The sequence below is a fragment of the Lissotriton vulgaris genome, chromosome 1_1 (assembly GCF_964263255.1).
Source record: "Lissotriton vulgaris chromosome 1_1, aLisVul1.2, whole genome shotgun sequence".
Lineage (NCBI taxonomy): Eukaryota > Metazoa > Chordata > Amphibia > Caudata > Salamandridae > Lissotriton > Lissotriton vulgaris.
In genome coordinates this window covers 320,702,835-320,726,225 of record NC_141685.1, presented here as the reverse complement: position 1 = coordinate 320,726,225, position 23,391 = coordinate 320,702,835, and the positions used below count along the sequence as shown (strand labels likewise).

Sequence of the window (23,391 nt, the reverse complement as noted above, 5' to 3'; positions counted from 1 at the left end):
ATTTTCATGGCCATAGATGAAAAGGATGTGATGTTACAGCCGGAGCTGCAGACCTAGGAATTATGGAAGCAAGTCTGAGTCCCGGGGTTGGCTCAACATCCTATAACTCTGGGCAAATCACTTCATCTATCCATGCCCCCCCCAAAAAAGCAACGGGACTTGTGTAATGTAACTGGTGCTCATGTAAAATGCTCCAAAGCATTAGGGCCAAGTTTGCGCTATATAAAACTATAGAACTGCAAAAATAAATAAGGCAGGTTGCTTGCATCCGTCTTCCTAAACAAATGAAGATTATCTCTTTTCAAATTTGCAATGCCTTCAAAGGATGTTTTAGAATCTTCCAAGACATTGGTCTGGTTCTCCACCAACCTTAGTATCTTTTGATTTGATGTTGTGATGGGTCTCCTCCCTTTGACATGTATCCCTTGCTTAGCTGATTGTTATTGGAAAACTTGATTCTTCCAGAGTACATAAGTTGCTGATACAACTCACCTGCATGCATACTGTCTGACAGTCTCAGCAGGTTGTCTATTAAGTTGAGGGTTGACATCAGAGTTTGTGAAGGGGGATTGTTGAATGGAGGTAAGGCCCTCCATTAGCAGGGCTTTCTTTCCTTGGATGAAGAGAAGACACAGTTGCACCTACATTGGAGTTTTGTTCAGGAGAGTCGGCTGAGTTACCTGTAGACTAAGATGTAGGTGGGGAAGTGTCATGCTTAGCCGGTACAAGCATCCATGGCTTTGTTCCTGTTGCCTGGGGACTCACAATCCATAGGATTGGAGGAGACTGCTGGCTCACCTTTAGCTTTCTTTTAGATATTTTCTGGGTGAGGCTAACAATCTCTTCATCCTTTTCAGCTTATACTTGAACTGTGGTGGCCACAATCATGAAAGCTTTGAGGAGGATAGTTTTTTTCTCCAGGGATTGCACTCCTTCTTTCACTTGTGGTTGATAAGGTGTCACAGCCATGTTTAACCTTTCCCAAAGCTAAAACCAATAAAGCAAAATATCTTACCTGCACTTGCAACAACAAAAGCTTTATTTTTAGACTGGCCCTTAGCTGGCAGCTGCTGACTCGGTCCTGGAAGTCAATGCACCTAAATCCATCAACTGTTAAATAAAAACAATGTTACTAGTGTGACTGAGATTAATAGTGATTTTTTACAGTGTTATTCTACAGGCAGTAATAAGTTATATAGGGATATTATTTTCCAATAAGACAGGGAAATTGATCAGTAGACATTTGGTTGAAATAACAACATTATTTGGAAAATACCTTATGTAGTAGGAAATATAATGATGTTGTAATCTTACCTGACAGATAGATAGCAGAGGGCTCAATTGCTGATTGCAGGATGTTCCTTGATGTCTGATGGGTGGGATTTTGTGTCATACAGGGCAGGTTAGATCATTGAAGCTGTGAAACTAAAAATATAAATACAAGTAGTATAAATGTGAACAAATAGTATATAAATGTGCACACATAGTATCAGTGTATATACACATGGTTTACACAAGTATGATGATTTGCTTGATCAAAGATAGTGGGATGATGTTGATATCAGTAGACACATACTGACATAACATAACATAATATCTGGTTGTAAGAAATATAAAATATGGGTGCAGGAGAGAGTGATAAAGGAAACATAAATGTACTATTCAATAATTCTGAAAAATGGAAGAATGTATTTAGTGTTAAAAGAAAAGTCTGATTATCCATATGAGTTCATCCTTTACATCTCACAATTAATTCATGGAGAAAAAGGGTTTTATAATAATTAAAAAATATATAGCTGATCCTGACACTTAAGGAGAGAGAGAAATATTGTTATACATAATGAAAATCCTATTTCTGAAGACTTACCAGTCTCTCCCATCAGTGTGTTGCTGGTGGCCAATGTACATTTTTATTTATTGGTTAGAGCAGAAGAGGAAGTGGTGGCACCTGGCAGATGTGCAGACAATACAGGACCGTCAACTTGAATATGGTATGATACAAATCATCTTATTAGATGCCAATGGAATAAAAATAAAAGCATATGTTAAGTACAGTAAAGAAATATATATAATGTGTCAAGTTTGAGGGATGACAAACTAAGACACTCATATATCTAGAATGTGGTTATGTACTAGGCATATGAATGTCACTCCTGTGTGTGCGGAGATGAGATGCATTAAGACACGAGCCAGGATCCTCATGCTACCAGAGCAGATGTTGCTCATGCCCTTCCAGTTGATTCTAATGCACTTGTGCACTTGAAATAGGCACGGTTTAAGATAACTCTAATCATTCTTAACTTAAAAGGGTGTCCAGCTGTGTGTGAGTGATAAGTGTGAGATGTTTGTTGGGGTATAGTGTTACATGACTGTGAACCATAAATTTCATAAGATAGAGGAGTAGTCCTTACCTTGCCATATGTTGGGATTCCCCCAGATCAGGCTGGCCACATAGCAATTCAGGGTGCAGCAAGGGGAGTTCTCTTGAGTGGGGCAGGCTGTATTCTGGAGGTTAAAACTTCAGTAGATTATCATGAAAATCGCGCAGTCTAAGGGAAGATGAAAGACCCCAAGGTACATACTTTATTTCATATGTTTGTTGGATTGATGTAAGTTGTGTATGAGTACATAGGATAAATGTAGGTTACCTATATACTCCATTCTGATTTACCATAGCAGAGCGGGTACTCTATATCCACTATGGAGATCTACTCACAAAAGTTACTTGTAGTAACTTTAGTCACAATTTCTATTGTAAGAGTCTTTTTCTCTTCATGTGGTTGTGTGGAGACTTGTACATCCTACTATTAGGCAATAATTTCCACTTGGAATTGGTGAAATCTATCCTAGCGGAAATGTTTGCCAAGTCAGAAATCTGCTTGTGCGAAGATCTCTGCATGAAGGTTTCCCTAGGTGTACTGGGCATATGCAGTATCAAATCTCTGGGTGTAATGTGGACTGTGACAAATGAAAGAGAAAGCGGGCCTATATGTCACATTGCACCACAGCAGGTGTAAAAATCATATCCAGTCCTGTTGTTGTTCTTTGTATTCTAGTAGTTGTGGCCCAGATTAATGAAGAAAAAAACATCTACAAGACTATGAATTGCTCACAGTACATGTGGAAAATCCTTAGATCAGTCTGGTTAACGTCAATGTGAAGTTGCACTGTAGCCAATGAAGGATACACATAATCATCTACATTTGCACACTCTGAACACAAAGCAAAGAAGAGGTAACACAAAAGCTGTATTATTCTGTCCCTGTGATGTTTAATTGAATGAATGAAATGAAATGAAAAAGAAACGTATAATGCGCAACTAAAACCCAAAGGCATCAAGGCGCCTAACAGACCAGAGTCCTCAAAAAAGGCGGAGACAAAACTACGGGTAGGCTTTGGCAAAAAGACGAGCCTTCAAAGCCTTTCTAAAGGCGTGAATAGTGGGCAGAGATTTAATTTCGTCCGGTAGGGTGTTCCACCATTTCGGTGCTAGGGTCGAGAAAGCTCTGCCCCCCCACTTAGCTCTCCTAATGCGGGGCATATTTAGCAGAGACTTCTTGGCCGAACGTAGGTTTCTGGATGGGCTATAAGGGACCAAAAGGTCAGCAATTCCTCCTGACCTATTTGTCACCAAGGCTCCATATGTCAGGCAAAGAATTTTAAAACAGATCCTGTCCTCCATCGGAAGCCAATGAAGGAGTTTACTGGCAGCAGTAGCTGAGGAGCGTCTATGCAGATCTAAAACAAACCTCGCTGCTGCATTCTGAACCCTTTGTAAGCGCTGCACCAGGCCCTTATTGATCCCTGCATACAGCGCATTACAGTAATCCAGTCTCGACCCTATGAGAGCTACCACTACTTGTTTTCTCGCTTGCGGAGACAGGTAGTGTTTGATTTTCCTTAGAATGTGGATGACCCCCCAACAGGTAGCAATTTTTCTATTTACCTGTTGCTGCATACTCAGCAGAGGGTCAATCATGACACCCAAATTCTTAGCTAGGCCCGTGGGTGCTGGACAGGCTCCCAACAGGGAGGGCCACCATTCCGCCGACCATATCTCCTCCTTCCCTCCGAACACCAGAATCTCCGTCTTCTCGCCATTAAGCCTCAATGAGTTGTTAATCATCCATTGGGCGACTGCCTCCATACAAGATCTAAAATTGGAGGCAGTCAAGGTGGCAGACTGTGCAAGAGACAACAGAATCTGGGTGTCGTCGGCGTAGGAGACTACCTCCATCCCAAAAGATCTAATAAGCCTGGCTAGTGGGGTTACATAGATGTTGAAAAGGGTCGGACTTAATGCCGACCCCTGAGGAACCCCACAAAGCACAGGAAGGGATGGAGATAGAAACTCTCCCAGCTTGAATCTCTGTTCTCTCCGGTCAAGGAAGGAAGTCAGCAAACCAAGTGCAGACCCCTCCACCCCTGTCTCCCTCAGTCGAGATGTTAATACCGAGGGAGAGAGGGTATCAAACGCAGCTGTACGATCCAGGAGGACAAGCAGGGTAGTCTGGCCCCTATCCACCCTAGTGCGGATGTTATCGAGCACAGTGGTGAGGGCCGACTCCATACTGTACCCCCTCCTGAAACCATGCTGCGAGTGATCTAAAAGGTCGGAGTTTTCCAGAAAGGCTGAAAGATGCTGGTTCAGATGTGTTTCCAGCATCTTCGCAGGGGCTGGGAGCAGTCAGATGGGCGGATGTTTTATAACACCCCAGGGTCCAGCGTAGGTTTTTTTAGCAGTGGTTTCACCACTGCCCTCTTCCACTGCGAAGGGAAAACACCTTCCCTCATGGCCTTGTTCATAATCTCCATGAGTGGCGGCAGCAGAGTCTCTTTACACTGCTTTAGGAGCTTAAGGGGGCAAGGGTCTAATGGAGAGCCCGACTTGATCCTGCTAAGCAGCCTCTCCATATCAGATAGAGAAAGGGGAGGGAATCTGCACAGGCTTTCCTGTGAAGAAACCTCAGCCACCAATATGGGGGGGAGAGGGGAGGAAGAAGGGTGGATAGTGAGATCTTCTGAAGCTCTAATTTTTGAGTGGATATCTCCAATTTTAGATTGAAAGATGTGGGCGATATCATTGCAGAGCTGTTGAGACCCAACAACGGGGTCAGGCATCTGCAGGGAGGTAAGAGAATCCACGATTCTAAAAAGCTCTTTCGGAGAGGACAGGGAGGTGGTACGAATTGTGAAATACTCCTGCTTGGTTCTAATAACCTCAGCCTTATACCTCCTCAGTAGTGATTTATGGGCTACTTTATCCTTAAGGTCCCAGGAGGTCCGCCAAAGGCGTTCCTGTCTCCTGACTCCCTGCCTAAGGAGCCTTAATGGCTCAGAAAACCAGGGGGCAGATGGTCTTTTCCTTGCGCAATAGCGCATGGAGGCCGGGGCCAGCTCTTCCATTGCTGCTAGGACAGCGGTTTCTAGTTGATATACGGCCCTGCCTATATCTTCCTCCCGTAAGATGGCCTCACTAGGGATCCTCAGGGCAAGTGAATCATTAGAAATATTTTTCAAATTTCTCCGCGATACCATATTACTCCCATCCTTTGCCTTACTGTTCAAGGGAGTAAAGGTCAGCTCTATCGGGACAGCAAAATGATCAGACCACGAGAGGGGATTAGCAGTCAGCCTCCCGTCATTCGAAAATATCCCATCAAGAGTATGACCTGCCTGATGAGTGGCCCCCTTTACTCGTTGTTGTTACCCACAAGCAGATAAGGCATCGAGGAGAGAGAGGGTTTCCATGGACTCCAGGTTCTCCAAATGGAAGTTCATATCTCCCAAAATCGTAAGGTGCTCACAACCAAAATAGTGTTCTAAAATGCCGAGCAGATTTTGTGCAAAATCTTTTCTGGACCCCGGTGGTCTATAAATGAGGATACCTGTAAATGGAGTCACATAAGGACCATGTAAAGAAAAATAAAGGGCCTGAAAGGATTCATGAGGGTCCGTGAGAGAGATGGTGTGACATACAAGACCCTCCTTGAACAGAATGCTTAACCCTCCCCCTATTCGTCCTACTCTATCTTGCCTGACCAGTGTATAGCCCTCTGGGACAGCCTCCACCAGATCAGGCCCCAAGGAATCTTTGGCCCAGGTTTCGGTAACAAAAACCCAGGAGGGTTTTCTATCTAGGACAAAGTCCTTAAAGACAACATTATGTTTTATTATAGATCGTGCATTTAAAAGGAAACCATGTTCCCTCAAGGCACAATTGGTCATAGTATACTCGGAATAGGGCCAGAAAAAGAAGCAGTCCTAGGGGAGTCTGTCCGAAAACAAGAGCATGGGGGTGTAGTGAGAAAATCCTCAGGACATAGTTTATGATGGCAAGACATCCTGGTCGGATGGAGATTTAACAGAGCATGGCAGAGTACCTAATGGGAGCAGGAACCCCCACGACCACCTCATGCGACCGCCCGACCAGCCCGTCCTCAGCGCGGACGGGCACAGACGGGCTGGACTCTGGCGTGACTCCGGCGATGCTTCGGCGCACACGCAGCTCGCACACGCTGCGCGCCACCATACTAGGATTATATAGGGCTCTAGCTAGTCAGCCTGACTGCTAGAGCGCTCGTCCAATATCCCAAGCGTCCCCTCTCAACCCCCAAGATGGCGCTCCAAGTTTCCCTCAACGCGATGGCCAGCCCGCTGAAACCACGGTGGGGGGCGCAGATTAAAGTGCAAGCAATGCGGCAGGTGAGCTAAAAACAGGGAAGAATCCAAATTAGATTTTAAAATAAATGACAAAAACAGGGATATTTTAAAATGAAGCAGCGCGCATTGATGTGTGCCTTAACAGGCAGACCCACCTTTACTGGAGATCTAAATAGTCCTCAAAGGTCCGCACCTGATTGCCTCTAGCCAGTCAGCCTGACTGCTAGAGCGCTCGTCCAATTTCCCAAGCGTCCCCTCTCAACCCCCAAGATGGCGCTCCAAGGTTCCCTCAACGCGATGGCCAGCCCGCTTAAACCGCGGTGGGGGGCACAGATTAAAGTGTAAGCAATGCGGCAGGTGAGCTAAAAACAGGGAAAATCCAAATTAGATTTTAAAATAAATGACGAAATGATGAATAACATATTGTTCTGGTAAAACTACTTTTATAACAGGGGTCAGGGTAGATAGAGATGAAGATTCAAAACATTAAACAGAAAGATGGAAAAAAAGCTAGCATAGGTGAATAGACTGAGAGATACCAAACCATAGAAGGCTATCATTGGATATAAACATTACATGGTTGGTTGGAGGAATGATGGCTAGTTGAAAGAAGGGATGTATACATAAAGTAAATGTATGGAGTGAATGGATTCATTTGTTAGAGAATTGTGAATGGATAGAGTTTGTGTAAGGTATGGAAGAATTGATGGACTTGAAAGTCAGGTTTGATGGATAGAGTGCCTGTATGGATTAAGTTAATAGATTGTATGATTTGGATAGGTGGATTGGGTGAGTTGGACTGGGTGGATCAATTAAGTAGGTGTATGGACCAAATGAATTGGAATGGTGGTTGATATATTGAAAGGGACACACTGGATAGATTTGATTGGTGCATTGAAGTCATAGGATGGATGGGAGGATTGTGGGCCTAGAGGGCTAGATCCATGCCACATATCTAGTATAACACCAGAATATATTAATATTTCTAAATAATAAAAAGGTAATTTATGTTATGGGGATACACTGAACTAATTGAATGGATGGTTAGATTGTTTGAATTAATTAGACAGGTTGGATCATAAGTTTAGATAGATTAATGGGTTAGTTTAGATATTTGATTTGTCATTATGTGCCTAATCCAGAAATAGAAATAGATAATTTGTGTGATCCTTTTATATGGATAGACTAAGGAGGTAAGATACATGTATTTATATATCATACATCTCTCAATCCTCACACACATGTACTAAACAAATAAATGTATACAGCGCACATCTGTGAGGACTGCTGCCTCTAACCCCTGAATATAATAAGTACAGTGACTAGACAAGCCTGCCAAAACGTAAGTCTGAATATGAGGTCATCATATTTTTATTGGATTATTGATTTGGATGGATGGATAGATAGATAAATAGAGAAAAGTGAGTTTGAAGGGTAGAGTAAATGGAATTATTGATTTGGATGGATGGGTGGATTGATGCATGAGTCATTTAGATGAATTGATTGGCAGATTCACTGGCTGATTTGATTGTATGATAAACTGGGTATGTTTTATAGAACACATGGATAGCTAAATAGCTTGAATTAGTAAATCAATTTAATAGTTAGAATAGCTTGATAAAATGGAAATACAGATAGATTAGATAGAACTAATTAAATGCACTAGATTGATGAATTAGGTAAATTTGTGACGGTATTGCCAATTTGGGAGATTTGTTGAAACAGATATTGTAGATAGCCTAGCTACTTGGGATAGACATGTAACTTGATGGATAACTAGAACAATGAGAAGCTATGTTGAAATAATTCACTCTATGACTGCTGCCTCTGGCACGAACATAAACTTCCAGACATAATCAATGAGGCACCAAATAAAAAGATTGATTCTGAATGCAGCTCTGAACCTGAGAAGCTTCCCATCTTAATAGTTAGATTGAATGGAAGGATAGAATTAAAGAATATGTTGTTTGGATGCATGATGTATGGTTATGGTTCGTATTGGTTGACAGGTTGGATTGATTAGATGAGCAAATTTTACTGACTGAATGAATAGATAGAACAGATCATAGGAGTAGTTGGCATGTTTGGCTAGATTTCTTAAATCTCTAGATTGAAAAGATTTGATGGATCCCTGGATGGCTGGATTGTGGAAGAGAATGAATGATGGAATAATAGATTGGGTGGATTAATTGATCGGTGAATGGAAGGATGGGTGATGGGTGCACATTCTAGATGGATGATGTTTTGAATAGATTGATGGATTTATAACTCAGCTTTGGGTGTATGCATGAATAGATTGGTTGAACTGATTACATTGGAAGTGGTTGATATTGGATAAAATGTATGGATAGAGTAATAGTTTGCACAGCTAGGGTATAAACATTAGATGGATAAAAAGAATAAATTCAACAGTGCCATTAGATAGATAGCAGTAATAAAGGTTTAGGCAAATTAGAAACTTGTTACGTAAATTAAATTAGATAAATACATCGTAAACAGAAAACTAGCTAAGTAGATTAGATAACGCTACCTAGCATACTCTTCCAGTGATGACTTCTGAATACACCGTTTTAATCCTACTGGGAATACAATGAACACAAATAAACACAATTCATGAAGATTAGTTGGTGAGCACAGCTTTGAACTTGTTGCAGCTGTCTTCTTGGTCAGAGTGTTTACTCCAGGAATTCATTTGGTTTGGACTCACTGACAACTAAAGAAAGGAGAGATTCAGGAGGTACTCTAAAGGATGTTTTGACTTCCTGAAATCATGGTGGGTTGAAGGAACAGCCTTTGAGCTTACACAATAAAGGTATACTCACAGTACGTGGATGTACATGGAATGGAGCAGCCATTGGTGTTTGACTGTGATAGGGGATTAAAAATGTGTGCCACAATTTATTATGTAAAATAAAATTCACACTATTTTGGAACTTGCAGTTGATAAGCATTATTATTGTTATGATTCCAAATGTAATTAAACCACAATCAGTGTTCTGTTCATATCCGTAATCAAAATAAATGCTGTGAAGTCCTCCAGTTTCAAACAGATCTAACTTGGGGGAAATAAACTAGGGAAAGACAAATACCAGAATCTTACATGTACAGTTGGGAAAGTTGGTGTATGCTGTTGGTTGGGAAGGAAGAGAACAAATGTACATTACGTTGGGATACAATGGAGAGAACTGGAGATAATTTGTAAAACACTCCATTCATTACATATTATTGTGATAATGATATGAGGGTGGGAATCTGGATTGTTTTTTCGATTCCAGCTTTCTTTAGTCTTGTAGTGAGTTTGAGAATTCAACTTTTTAAACATTTTGAGATGCAGCAGAGCATTGCCATGAAAGTTTAAATGTGGCCATGATAAGTCATTTTTGATTTGCTCTTGTAAGAGAGTTGTGATCAACTACATATTCCTTGCGTTCATGTTTGTCCAGGTGAAAGCTACGTTTTGAACAATTACTTCTTGACATTGCAGGTTTTCTCCAGATCGACACCTCTTAGGATTGGTTACTATGATACTACTAGCCATTTTCCATCAACCCCCAGCATGAGAAGAGTTGTCCATGAAACTAAAAAGATCCTTGAAGAAGCAGGACACACAGTAAGTCTTGATGATGGACTTAATATGATTTGCTACAGTGAACTGATCAATACTGTTTTAATTGTAGTTTAACTGATAAACAACAAATTGTAGTAAGTGGGCATCCCTGTAAGGATTTTTATTTTTTAAAGGTTGTCCCTGGTGGTTTGTCCCGTTAGCCAAAACCCTATTAGAAGCTGCATCCACATATCACATCCATGTGGAATACTGGCCCATTCCCTGCCACTTGAGAGCCTGCAGTAACAAACGTGGTCTCGTTTAGATGTGTTTTCTCCCTCATTATGGTCTTCTCATTGGTGTTACACCCATTACAATGATAGGCTGATACCCTGTATTTTATGGGTGAAGGATCTAAAGTTCTAAACAATATAGCTCTGGATTTCTCACAGTTAATACACAAACTTTGAAAAAAAATATTTATTTTTAAGGCCCATGCATTAACGAAATTTCGAGGTATATGTTTGCACTTTGTTCACTTTGAACCCCAAAAAAACATGTTTGCTCAGTTATGATACCACCCCTGGTGCTATATTAGAGCCCTAAAGAAGGTCTTTTGGAGATTGTCTAGAAAAATATGTAATCTGTGTTGAGTTTCTCTAGCTTTCAATTATATTAACCTTACATAAAAAGCTAGATAAGTTGACCCACATCAACAAAGAAATATGGTAGTATTGAATTGTTTTTAATTAAATTTAAATAATCAATTATGCAGTGGCGAATCCTCCACGAAGGCGGAGGAGCATTGCCCCACTGCTTTTGAAGCAGTGCAGCGGAAAAATAAAATGATAATATCTTCGTTATTATCATTTTATTTTTCACTAGGGGCTGGGTTAGTGCAGGGTGGGGGTTACAAGGGAGGAAAGGTTTTCCCACTCCAGGTGTGCATGACTGCTTGGCTGGCCCTTTGGTCCAGCCAAAGAGTCATGCGCACTTTGAATCTTCCTCACTAGGCTTGCTTTGCACAACCTGGGGAGGAACATGCAAAGCCTACCAGTCCCTGTCTGAGCATTGAACTATGGCACTCAGACCAATCCCAATGCTGCATTGCAGCATTGTGATTGGCTTAGGGGAGTGCTTCCTACTGCTAGAGAAGCAGAGGATAAGGCAGCTGAAGGGACCGGAGGGGAGAGATGACTGGCTGGCCCCAAAAGGTAAGTCAACATTTATTTTGTTTGTCTCCCCGCTCTCTGCCCTTCCACCCCTGTCCCCTGCCAGCCGCCACTGCGATTATGCACTGGTAAGGAACTGCAGACCATTTACAGACATGTATTTTAAATTGTGTGGCTGTCATTCTGTCTCTATAGGTAGTGTATGATATGGGCGGGTGCATGAGAACCACAGTTGTGCTTTTATTGTGTTATTGTCAGTGTACCTTTGCATTATTTTGACAAAAAAACGAGCGAGGAATAAGAGATTATGTGGACAAATGCAGAGAAAGTCTGTGAGTACATTCTGGCCTTTCTGTGTGTGGAAAGTTGGTGGTGTCATCACTGTATTGCGGAGACTGCTCTGGGTGGATCACCACGAGCGTGCAGCTGCACCAACGCAAGGGCGTAGGAGGAAATAGCTCTCTCAGAGACAGATGCTTTTGTGCATGTCTGTGTCTGTCATCTGTGGAGCTAATATTTATACCAATGGACTATGATGTAGGGGCTGCCAGATGTGCGACAATTGGAAACAAGTTTGGGAATCTACATGGACATAACAGCATGGAGAAACTAAACGAACTGAAAAGAAATGAAACATACCAGTAAAGATATATTGTATGGATAATAATATACCCCAAACACTTGCATTAATGAAGTTCCAATATCAGTCCTGGCTTTTTGGACAGGTTGTTTTAGCAAATTCTGCAGAAAGGGGCATCATCCTATCAAATTGTGTTTGGGTAGGTGAATCAGCAAAATTCCTGATGAAGGTCTAGCTTGCTTGGCATATTCTATTCTGAAACGGCTGGAATATTTCCCCTCTTCAGTATCAATAGCGTCTTAGTGAATGAACTTGAAAAATCCACTATAAATTGCATGATTTGCTTGTACCTTTGTAAATAATCCCTGGAAAAGAATCCCCAAAAGTAACGTTTTTGTGAATATAAAGTTTAGAATCAGGTGGATTGGATAGAAACTTGCTTTTGAGACACTGCTTCTCTTTTCCACACAGCTTATACCCTTTACACTACCTCAACTGGACTGGAGCCCAATGGAACTTTTTACTACGTTATTCTTTGCTGACGGTGGATCAGCATTCTTGGAAAAATTGTAAGTACTCAATAGCTCATTTGGTGATATTTGTAAAGAATGCATTGGGTGCAAAAAGTGAGGAAGAGCACATGTATAATACAGAGAGTCATGGCACCATTTTAAAATAGATGGGGCAATGTTGTCAGTTCTAACTCTGCAATATCATTATATGACAATTTCAAAATTTGTATGATGCTATGCAATCATAAGATGTCTTATTCTTGATGAGTAGCATGAATCCTTTTTTTGCATACCCCTTTTCATCCATTCTCCTCTCACCTACTAGCAATATTTATTTATTTATTTATTTTTGAATTTTATAGAGCGCACGGCTACCCCCGAGGGGGTGTCCCGGCGCTAACAACCAATGAGCTCAAAGAAGGAGGAGAGAATCAAGAAGAGAACAACCAAGTCTTTAGTTTGCGGCGAAAGATGGATTCAGTGGGGACAAATCTTAGCTCCAAGGGGAGGTTATTCCACAGTCTAGCTGCTGCTACTCCAAAAGCTCTACCGCCTACTCTAGAAAGGCGGAAGCGTGGGACAACCAAGAGACGTAAACTATTGGATCGTAAGGATCTCACAGAGTGTGATAGAACAAGACGTTTTTTCAGATAGCCTGGGCCAAGATTGTTCAAGGCTCGAAAAGCAAGAATCAGTATCTTAAAGTGGATCCGTTTAGTAATAGGGAGCCAATGCAGTTGTTTACGATAGAGTGCTACAGATTGTCGAAACGGAATGTTGCCAATCAATCTGGCAGCGGCATTCTGCACAATTTGCAGACGTTCAATCTGGTACAGAGGGGCACCTGCGTAGAGACTGTTCGCATAGTCCAAATGAGACGTGATCAGTGACTGAACCACCGTTCTACGAGCATTCAATGGGAGGTAAGGCAGAATCTTTTTAATCATACCCAATTTCGCAAAACAGGCAGATGTAGTCTTAGTGATGTGAGGAGCACAAGAAAGGGTATTATCAAACAGGAAGCCCAGATTGCGAACTGTGACAGCTGGCATCGGGGGGGGTCAAGGACCACTGGCCACCACAGGCTGGATGGAATAGGAGTTTTCTGATTAAAAAACATAACCTCCGTTTTATCAGTATTAAGCCTGAGGTGATTGGTGGTCATCCAATTGCAGATGTTATTTAAACACTGACGAAAGTTGGCAAAAGAGGTGTCAGAGTGATCCCTAAAAGAAAACACCAGCTGGGTATCATCAGCATAGGAGATCACTCTGACTCCCCAAGATTCCACCACCTTGGCCAGAGGGGCAAGATATACATTAAATAATAAAGGGCTCAGGGCCGAGCCCTGGGGGACACCACAAAGAAGAGGTTTCTCAGTCGAAGTAAAAGGCTTCAGAAAGACCCTCTGAGAACGATCCTTCAAAAAGGACCTCCTATGCCCAACTGGCACAGGCGATCCAATAAGATTGTGTGGGAAACCGTATCGAAGGCGGCGGATAGGTCGAGGAGGACCAACATGGCCTCCTCGCCCCTATCCACACACTCTCTGACAGTTTCGGAGACTTCAAGGAGAGCTGTCTCCGTACTGAAGCCTGCTCTGAATCCCGACTGAGAGTCATGGAGAAGCAGATTAGTCTCCAGAAATTCAGCCAATTGCAGTTGGACTGCTTTCTCCAAGATCTTAGCTGACTGGGGAAGAAGGGAAATGGGCCGGTAGTTTGAGAAGAGGCTAGGATCTGAATGCGCCTTTTTTAAGATCGGGACCAGCATGGCCTCCTTCCAAATGGAGGGAAACTGGCCTGAACCCAGAGAACAATTCCAGATGTCGAGAAGGGGCTCAATCAATATAGGGGCAAGAATACCCATCATGGTAGCCGGAATCAGATCAAGAGGAGAGCCGGATTTGCACTGTGTAATTAGTCTCTGAGAAGACTCAATAGTCATCTCCTTAAAAGATTCGAGGAGAGGGATGTCCCTATCTATCTCACTAGGGGCTGGTGAGATACCCTCTGGGGGGAAGGAGGACCTGATGGTCACGATCTTCTCCTGAAAGTATTCGGAGAGACCACTACACAGTACCTGGCTGGCCGGGATCTGAGAAGATAAGGCCGCTGGATGCGAAAAGTCCTTCACAATTTTAAAAAGGGATTTGGAGGAATTCCTAGATTTCTCGATTTGGAGGACAAAAAAATCTCTCATAGTTGACCGTTTTAAGGAGAGAAACTTTCTCAGAGCGGATTTATAAACAACTTTGGCCTCTGGATCATAGTTTTTTCGCCATAGACGTTCAAGTTTTTTACAACGGCTCTTCTCCTCCCTAAGCGTCTGGGAGAACCAGGGTGATGAAGGACGAGATCTAGCAGACGTGATGGATTGGAGGGGCGCGATGGTATCTATGGCGCTCAGCAAAGTTTCATTGAATTCGGACACCATTTCATCAACAGTGTTACAGGACGAGGGTGCATGACCATTAAGCAGAAGAGGACTCAAGGTGGCGCAATATAGTTAATGAGCAAGAGAATAAGTTACTATGGTTCATTACTCAGTAGAGTTGGATAGACTAGAGTTCATATTGATGATATTGACGCTAATTCTGAGGGTGGCTGCTGAGAATCAGTATCAGAACTGAGTTGGCACTGTCCTACGACACTCACAAAAGTCCTGGGACCGGTACCCAAATTCATAAGACCCAGTTATCTCCAACAGGTGGCACATGGATAGTAGATCATGTCCTGGAATCTTCCAGGATGACTAGAACAATGGTACAATAGTATCTGCAGATAGGAGTCAAGATTTCAAGATGTTAAGTGTGGGTCACCATTCCTGGAAATTGGTCTCCATGACCAGGGGAAATCTCAAGCCTTTCAATGAGCTTCTTAGTTCACATTTGAGATCTCACCCTATTTTGTGTCACAAAATAGTTTAAAAAAAGATCCCATTTATTGATTGATCATTTGACTCCTTGGGAGGTATTTAGATACTCTTGATATATGTATTTCCTAATTTTGAATGAATAGTCTGAGTCTTATCACATCACTGTCTCCTTCATTGTACCTATTAAGTTTAATAACTGTATGTAATTGTGTTAATGTTTTATTGACACTCAAACAAAAAGGCAGGGGCAAACTTCATGCAAAACTTTTATATTGAGAGCAAGAGTCTTGAGTAAAGTGAAGTTTTGTTCCAGAAGGATTACACATATATGAGGGATGGATCCATGTCAGATTTTCTGAAATTACACCTAAAAATAATTAATCTAAATGAAATTCCATACATAGTCAGTGGGTATTCTGAAAGTCTAGCATAGACTCTGCCCGTCTAGAACTATAGTGAACACTCCTGGGGCTGTATTATAGAAGTGCTGAGGGGGTGCAATGGGAGTTTGTGCACGCTTTGGGCACCCTTGGGGCACTTTGGTATTACTGAAGGAGCCGCAGACGTTTGTGCATCCACTTCTGTAACGCTGAAAGTGCTGGTGAACATACAGCGTCAGAGCTCCCTCAGGAGGGCGTTCCCTCACTTGCATGTGGGCGAGGCCCCATGCAAATGCGCGAATCCCTTTGCCCCTGCGCCTTATTACAGACGCGGGTGCAGAGGCAAAGAAGCTCTCAGGAGGCGCACCTTCAGTGCGCCCCCTGAATGCAGCACTCGGGCTGTTGGAAAGGGGTTCCCATGGACCCCCCAGACATCCCCTAGCAGATGTGTGCAGTCACTCACTGCACCTGCCTGCAAGGGGATCTCTAACACCAATTAAAGGTGAAGGCGGATTGGCACCTGCATTGAGAAAACGCTGAGAGACTTTAAAACAGCTGCTCTGTTTTTCACCTGAATGAGCTGCACTCAGGGCAGCTGCCCTGGGGGCAGTGCACTCACCATAATGCAGCCTTTTTTCCTGGCTAGCGCAGGATGCACATTTTGAAGGTTTTTCACTATCACAACATGTAAAACTCAAAAGTACATTCCCTACCTTTTAAATACATGACACCCTGCCCTGTGGATCATGCAGGGCCTACCTAGGGATGACTTAAATGTATAAATAGGAGAAGGTTTAGGCCCGGCAAGAGGTTTAGCTTGCCATATCGAAGTGCAAGTGTAAAACTGCAACATACAGGCTCTGCAACGGCAGGCCTGAGCCATTGTTAGAGGGCTACTTAAGTGGGTGGCACATGGAATGCTGCAGGTCCATTGTTAGCATTTCATTTACAGGATCTGGACATATGTTATGCACTTTACTAAGGACTAATAAGTAAATTAAATATGCCAATTGGGGTTAAGTCAATATTACCATGGGCAGCAGAGAGACCACAAGCACTTTAGCATTGGTCGGCAGTGGTAAAGTGCACAGAATCCTAAAGCCAGCAATACCAAGGTTAGACTATTGAGGGACGCAGGCAAAATGTTGGAAGAATACCACTCTAAGTCTGCCAGTTCTAAGGAAAACCAATGGCAACTTCATAGATGGTGAGCACTGTGGTTGCTCTGGGGAAAAATGTGCACTATATAGTTTTAGTTGGGAGTTGGTTTGGGAAGAGACAAACCTATGGAAACTAGCTGAAATACTGCAATTGACAGTTGTCTTTTTGGATTATGTGAGAACCGACAAACCGAAACAGATACCCCTGTGAACGGGGAGCTTTCGGAGGTGAGGGGTGATGTGGACCCATCTTGGTTGGTTGAGGACGAGTCTGACTGCTGAGTTCGGAGTAGTCTGTAGTCTCTTTAGTAGGTGTGAGGTGATTCCTACATAGAAGGTGTTGCCATAGTCTAGGGAGCTGGGTGACAATGCGTCTGGTGCTGGCAGGGAACCACTTAAATATTTTTCGGAACATGCGGAGAGTGAAAAAGCTGCCTGAATAAATAATCAGGTATTAATGTTCCATTTAGCATGAATTCATGTAGGAGCTGAAGAGTGCAGCTCGTCTACTTTCATAAAGAGCAGAGAGGAGGGAAAGCATTCTTTCTAATTGTGCACATCACTGAATAGAAAGGGACTTTACTGTGCACATCTTGAGTGTGCACTGGTACACACCACCTGTGCACACAGACACACAAAACGCACGCCCTGCTACACACACAACCCCATTTCAAGAAAGACCACATTTCACTATCTTGAAATATTCATAATGCACACATAGGTCCCCATCACACTTGAAATGACAGACAGTAGCTCTGCGAGCTTTATTGTATAAAAGTATAACAACTTTCCACCAATATGAGGAATGGAGAGATAATATGGGGAAAGGAAAACAATGACAATTTAAGGAAGAAAACAGGCTCATGTTGTGGAAACTGGCAGAGATCGCTGTTAGCATGAGCTGAAGCCATTTTGTCTGTGGCAGCCAGTTTAGTTAGCCATGTGTTCGCCATGTGCTTCTCCTGTCCTCACTGTTGCCTGCCCTTGTATTTCGCTTGAGTCATCAACTATAATTAACTCTTTCAGCACTAAGCAAGAGCCTTGTGCATGCTCAGAAAGACTTGTAGCTGTTGGAATGCACCTGTTACAGACTTAACTGTCAGGCTATTTTAACTGATGTCAGCAGCTGTGCAGCTCCTTCCACTTTCTCATATACTCTTATATGAAGATGACTATTTGTACGCTTGTACTGCCTATTTTTGAGCTTCCATGCTTACTCTGAAACTGTCACAGTATATAAGCACCATGGTTTCTTTACTCCATGTGCTGCCTCATAATTGCATGAGGGTTGTGTGTCGAAGTAGTTCCACTCATGAGGTTTTAATTAACCCCGGGCTTAGTTCACGAAGCAGCGCTACGCGAAGTGCACTTCGCACTACACGAGCTATGCGTAGCACTACGCGGACTGCGTACTGCGCTGTTCGCGATGATTGCACAGTGCCAGATGCGTGTCCACACTGTGCAATCATTGAAAAAGACATCTTGCACAGTGCGATCTGTCTTTTACTGCCGCTCAAGTAGATTTTTACTCGAGCGGCAGCTTTCTCAACACGGACTGGTAGTTTCTCATTGCGAGCGGTCGCGAGCATATGCAACCACTCGCAATGAGAAACTTGACCTCCCCGCGTTTAGAATCTCGTCGGGAGGTTTATTTTCCACGCTCGCAATCGGCAACTTGAAGTTGCTGATCACGAACGAGGAAAATGTCTCGCCGGGATGTCATTTTGCTTGCTCACTGTCGCCAACTTGACATTGAGGACCGCAAGCAAGCAAAAAATGACCGCTGCACTACTGTACACTACGCGTGGTGGCACTGTGCTAAGTGCAATTCGTGAAGTGGTGCAAACTTCACAAACTATGCGAGTGTAGCATAATGCTTTGCCCAGGGTTAGTTTTAATAAACTATTTGTTTAACATTACAGCTTCCGTGCCAATTTCTATTATGTCCGTCTAAAGGGCCAGTGCAAAAAGAAGGGCAAACCCCTGCATCGATAGGCTCGGTAAGTCCCACCCACACTGTGTGTAACCACTGATATACCCCAGAACAAATCAGAATTTTAAATACAGAAAACATTAACTGGTGGCTGGGGGTACCCAATACATTTTACAACCCATAGAGACAACTTACATGGCTCTCTGATGCTGATGTTATTGGCTCTGCAACATGGAATTCGGGCCACATAAAGGCTAAGGTATTCCTTAAAATTAAATTAAATAGATTTATTTCCAAGTTTCTTTAGTCATTAGTTGTTACTCCTTTTTACTTCATTGAACCCTGGTCTATAGACTTTTTGTCATGTGTTCAGGTAGCGTATGCAAAGTCAATGTGAGCCATGAATAAAAGAAAAGTATTTTACTGCATTTACATTTATCGATAAGAAATGTCATTTAGCACCCGCACGTTGCTGAGATGCGCGCCTCTTTGAGAATTACATGTTTTTCATTATTCTAAACAATAAAGAACAATTCAAAAACAGAATTTATTAACATCAGCCGAATGTCGATATTTTTTATTAAAAAAATATAGCTTAACTAGTGTTTAATTCTACCTTGTAATGTGATATATGCTGCTGAATGCAAGTTTTACTGCACTCCCTACTGGCGTAGCCCATGGTTGGGGGCCCAGGGCAGGGTGGTGTCCTGGGGGCCTCTTGGGATGGATGGATGGAGGCTGCTGCCTTACCACTGTAGCCTCCTTTTCCCCTGCAATGTGGCTGCTCTCCAGGCAGGCTCTGAGACAGGGAAGGTAGTAGGTCCCAGAAAGCATGGCCCTAACCAGTCCTGGGATCAGAGCAGTGCCACTGTCTGCAGGCCTCAAGCTGGGGAGGGAGCATACCAAGGCCATAGAATGGGGTGCAGGGGTATACAGGTCTTGCCATGATGGGCGGGGCTTGTCCTGCTTGTCTGCAGTTTCCCACTCGGACCATCATGGTGAAGCAAACAAGAGAATCAGAATAGTGAAAGACTGCACACAGGAAGCACCTTTAACGGATTGTCAGTCTCCAACCCCCTTTTTCAACCATTTTCCATCCATGTCAGGATCCTTTGGTTTAGGCTGGGTGAGCGGGCTGGGTGAGCGGGCTGCTTAACTTCTCCCCGCCGGAGGTTTGCTGAGTTTTTGCTGAACTCCGACAGCGTGTACTGACCACCTCTACACAAAACTCACATCACACCACACTTCCGGAAGTGCCAATGGCTTCAGATACAAAAACGCTCTCAATTTAAACCACACACACATATGTAAGGCACTACACAAACTCAGACCCCGCCTACCTAAACAGGTGTGTCTCCTTTCACCAACCACCCAGACCCCTCCGGCCTGCATAACTCCTGCTCACACACATCCCAAGCATACACAAAACCAGATCAGGAGGCCTTCTCTTACATTGTTCCTAAAGCATTGAACATCCTCCCACTCCACATCAGAGCCTTTTTTTCCCCTCTTCTTGATTTTTGTAAGAAGCTGAAGACCTGGCATTTCAATTAAACAACCTACCATAGGCAGGGCTAGGCACACACACCTGCTCAGTGTCAAGATACTCTCACCAGTGATAGTGTGCTTTACAAATAAACAGAACATCTCATAACATGACACTGCATGCTCCCACCGAGGATGGTAATTGGATTCACAAAGGTGAACTGTTCCAAAACGTACATCAATCAGTTACCATATCCTCTGTGTGTAAGCAACTTATCAATGGTTGATGACTGCAATTGCAGTTGCAAACCTATGACACATACCAGGCTAGCAGTAAATGAACCTCGTAAACCACTGGAACCCTGGGCACTTGTCTCACATGATTATGCTTTTTACATTGCATGGTATTGCATGCTATTCTGCAGCAAGTAGACTTTTTGTCATTCACTTGCATAATTTGTGATTCATTCATTGCTCCACGCAGTTGCAAATACCCGCATACGTCTCTCTTTCAGTATTCCCAGGAAACAAAGTCTTTTGAATCAGCCTTTGATCATAGAAAATGGTGATGTACAGTCTTCAATTGGGCTATATTTGTGCCTGATTTACTGGGGAACAATCAGAATTCACCCATCAGTGAAAAAACACCAATGCTTTCTCGAATGTTTCTCAGACTCAATCAGCAAACATTAGTTGTGTCTCACATATACTTCCAACCAGAAACTTGTCATTCATTGTCATAAGAAGAAACATGACTTGTTGTGTCTAGATATTTTAAAGTTATCATTTTGGTCAGAGTTGAAGTTCAAGGTTTTTGTTCAAATCTATTGTCGTCTGCAAACTTGATCTCTTTACATGGATTTCCTAGTTTAGGTCTTATGTAAAGTGGTTTGCAGGACTCAGAAAAGCTTCATATGGACCAGTATTCCTTTACTTGGAAAATATGCTTGGATTCTTATCAGGTATGCAGCCTTAAGTTGTAACCCTACTTGATCAAGAATTGATCAGACCTCTAGAAAGGTGTTAATCCTGATATTTTGTTTAATATAATATTTGTTGGACCCGGCCCTTTTGGCAGGTTCACCCCGAGACTTTTTTGCTTTTTGCTGTTTCTGGAACCTGGTGGTGGTGATTTTAGGCCTCTGCACACTTTATCACTGTGGTACAGTGTAAAGTGCGTGAGCTCTCTGTGTATGTGTGGTGAGTGACCTGCCCTCCCAAAGGAATGGATAGGGAATATGTATGCCCATGGTAGTTTCTGATGTGTGGGGAGTGCAGGGTCGAGTTTGGTATGTGCAAACACGTGAGATTGAATGCTGCGTAATGGTATATGCGGCATGATTGTGTCTAGTGGAGAAGTGTAACTTTTAGAAGTTGGCATATTTGTGTAATTCGTGTCTGGCGTGTGATTGGCTGAGGCTGGCTGGTGAGCCTGGCTCCAAGAGTCTGGGAGGGTCTGCCCCGGTGGTGAATGGAGTGTTTAGCATGCTGATGTGAGGGGAGGAGTGAGCCTGGGCCTGCTTGTGGATTGACCGTCTGGTTTGAGGGTCCTGAATGAGGCTGGGTTTTCCCCACACAATGCTGGCTCCACCCCCTGGGGTGCGTCTGATGTCCTTAGCCTGGTCAGTGAAAGGAATTTCCTATAACCAGTTCTAGCTGGTTCTCACACTGCCTGCACCCTTTAGACAAAGGATTTTGGGTATAAAAAGGGTGCTGTGACACTCTAAAAATGTTCTTGTTTCTGACTTGAATCCTACCAGGGGCGTGCTGCTGCTTGGGCCCAGGGGAATCCCTGGGCTCTGCCCAGCCCCTGGATATCTGATGGACTGCTGAAGGAATTCCTGGGACCCCTCTGCCTTGCCTGGGGTGATTGGAGACTTTGTTTTGGCCCTGGAAACCTTTTTCTGTGATGTCCTACTTGTTGCTGGGACCCTCCTTGCTATGGGGGTCATTTCTGAGGGGCCTGGCGCTGTCTGAGCCCCCCAAGCGCCTTGAGAGCGCTTTATGTTACTTATAGCACTGGAGCGCGCTTTCTCTTGTCCCTAGCACTGGGGAGCGTTTTTAATTCCCTATAGCGCTTGGAAGCGTTTTATTTAGTCCCCCAGCGCTTTGGAGCGCTCTCCTTGTCACTAGTGTCTGGAAGCGCTTTGTTTTTACTTGCCGTGTTCCGCGCCCTTTAAAACCTTGTTGCCGTTGAAATTCCCTACTGCCAGGGGCCGTAAATCACCCCGCGATCTCGCCGCACCTTGCCGGCGCTTCCAGAGCAAAGATCGAGGCCGCTGCTCTCTCATTGGTCGAGAGAGGCGAGTCCCCTCACCAACGCCGCGCTGGGATTGGCCCCAGCGCCGCCGCGTCATCACTCGAGCCGCCCAGCCATTGGTTGGAGGCTAGCGCGTCACTAGGGGCTCGTCCCGGGAGCCGCACTGCCATTGGCTGACTCCCGGGTAACTGAGGAGGCTCGTCGAGAGGGCCGTGACCGGATTTGCCCGTGTCATCCGAGCATTGCTGGGAGCCGCCAAGAGCCGTGACGAGAGAAGAGCCTTCGGGGGAGCTGCGCCCGAGTGATCGGCGTGACCCGGTGAGTGCCTGAGAAGGGAGAGGGGCATCGGGGCACGTTGCCGGTGCCCGCCCCTCCCCTCGAGTGCGAGGCTCGTGTGGGCTCTTTGTTTGAAGAGCCGATCCTGGCCCAGCAGGCCGCTCCCCCAGCGAGTCCGCATTCTTGTTTAACCCGCGAGGGTCCGGGGGCATTTGTGTTGAGTTACGGAGGGCCCAGAGAGGCTCGTGGCCGCAATTACTTAGTGTTAAGAGCCCAGCGAGGCTCGTGGCCGCAATTACTTAGTGATTAGAGCCCAGTGAGGCTCGTGGCCGCATTTACTGTGTTTGGAGCCCAGTGAGGCTCTGGAGGGCATTTTATATTTAGAGTCCAGAAGGACTCACCGCCCACATGATGTTTAGAGCCCAGTGAGGTTCTTGGGGGACCCTAGTGCTTTGTGCAGAGCCTGGAAGGCTCCAACGTTGTCCCCACCATTTTTACACCAGCTGCCCAGCAATTAGTGGGCAGCTGCACCGTTTAGGCCCCTGA

General features: G+C 43.9%; 1 protein-coding gene across 2 annotated transcripts in view; it reads left to right on the top strand.

The window, feature by feature from the left end:
* LOC147747116 (vitamin D3 hydroxylase-associated protein-like) overlaps positions 1-23,391 on the top strand; it is a 413,994-nt gene that overhangs the window by 324,370 nt on the left and 66,233 nt on the right. For both annotated transcript variants that reach the window (XM_086952365.1, XM_086952366.1), the window contains 2 exons: positions 10,148-10,273; positions 12,434-12,531. In XM_086952365.1, the coding sequence (XP_086808491.1) occupies positions 10,148-10,273; positions 12,434-12,531 (224 nt within the window). The remainder of the gene's footprint in view (positions 1-10,147; positions 10,274-12,433; positions 12,532-23,391) is intronic.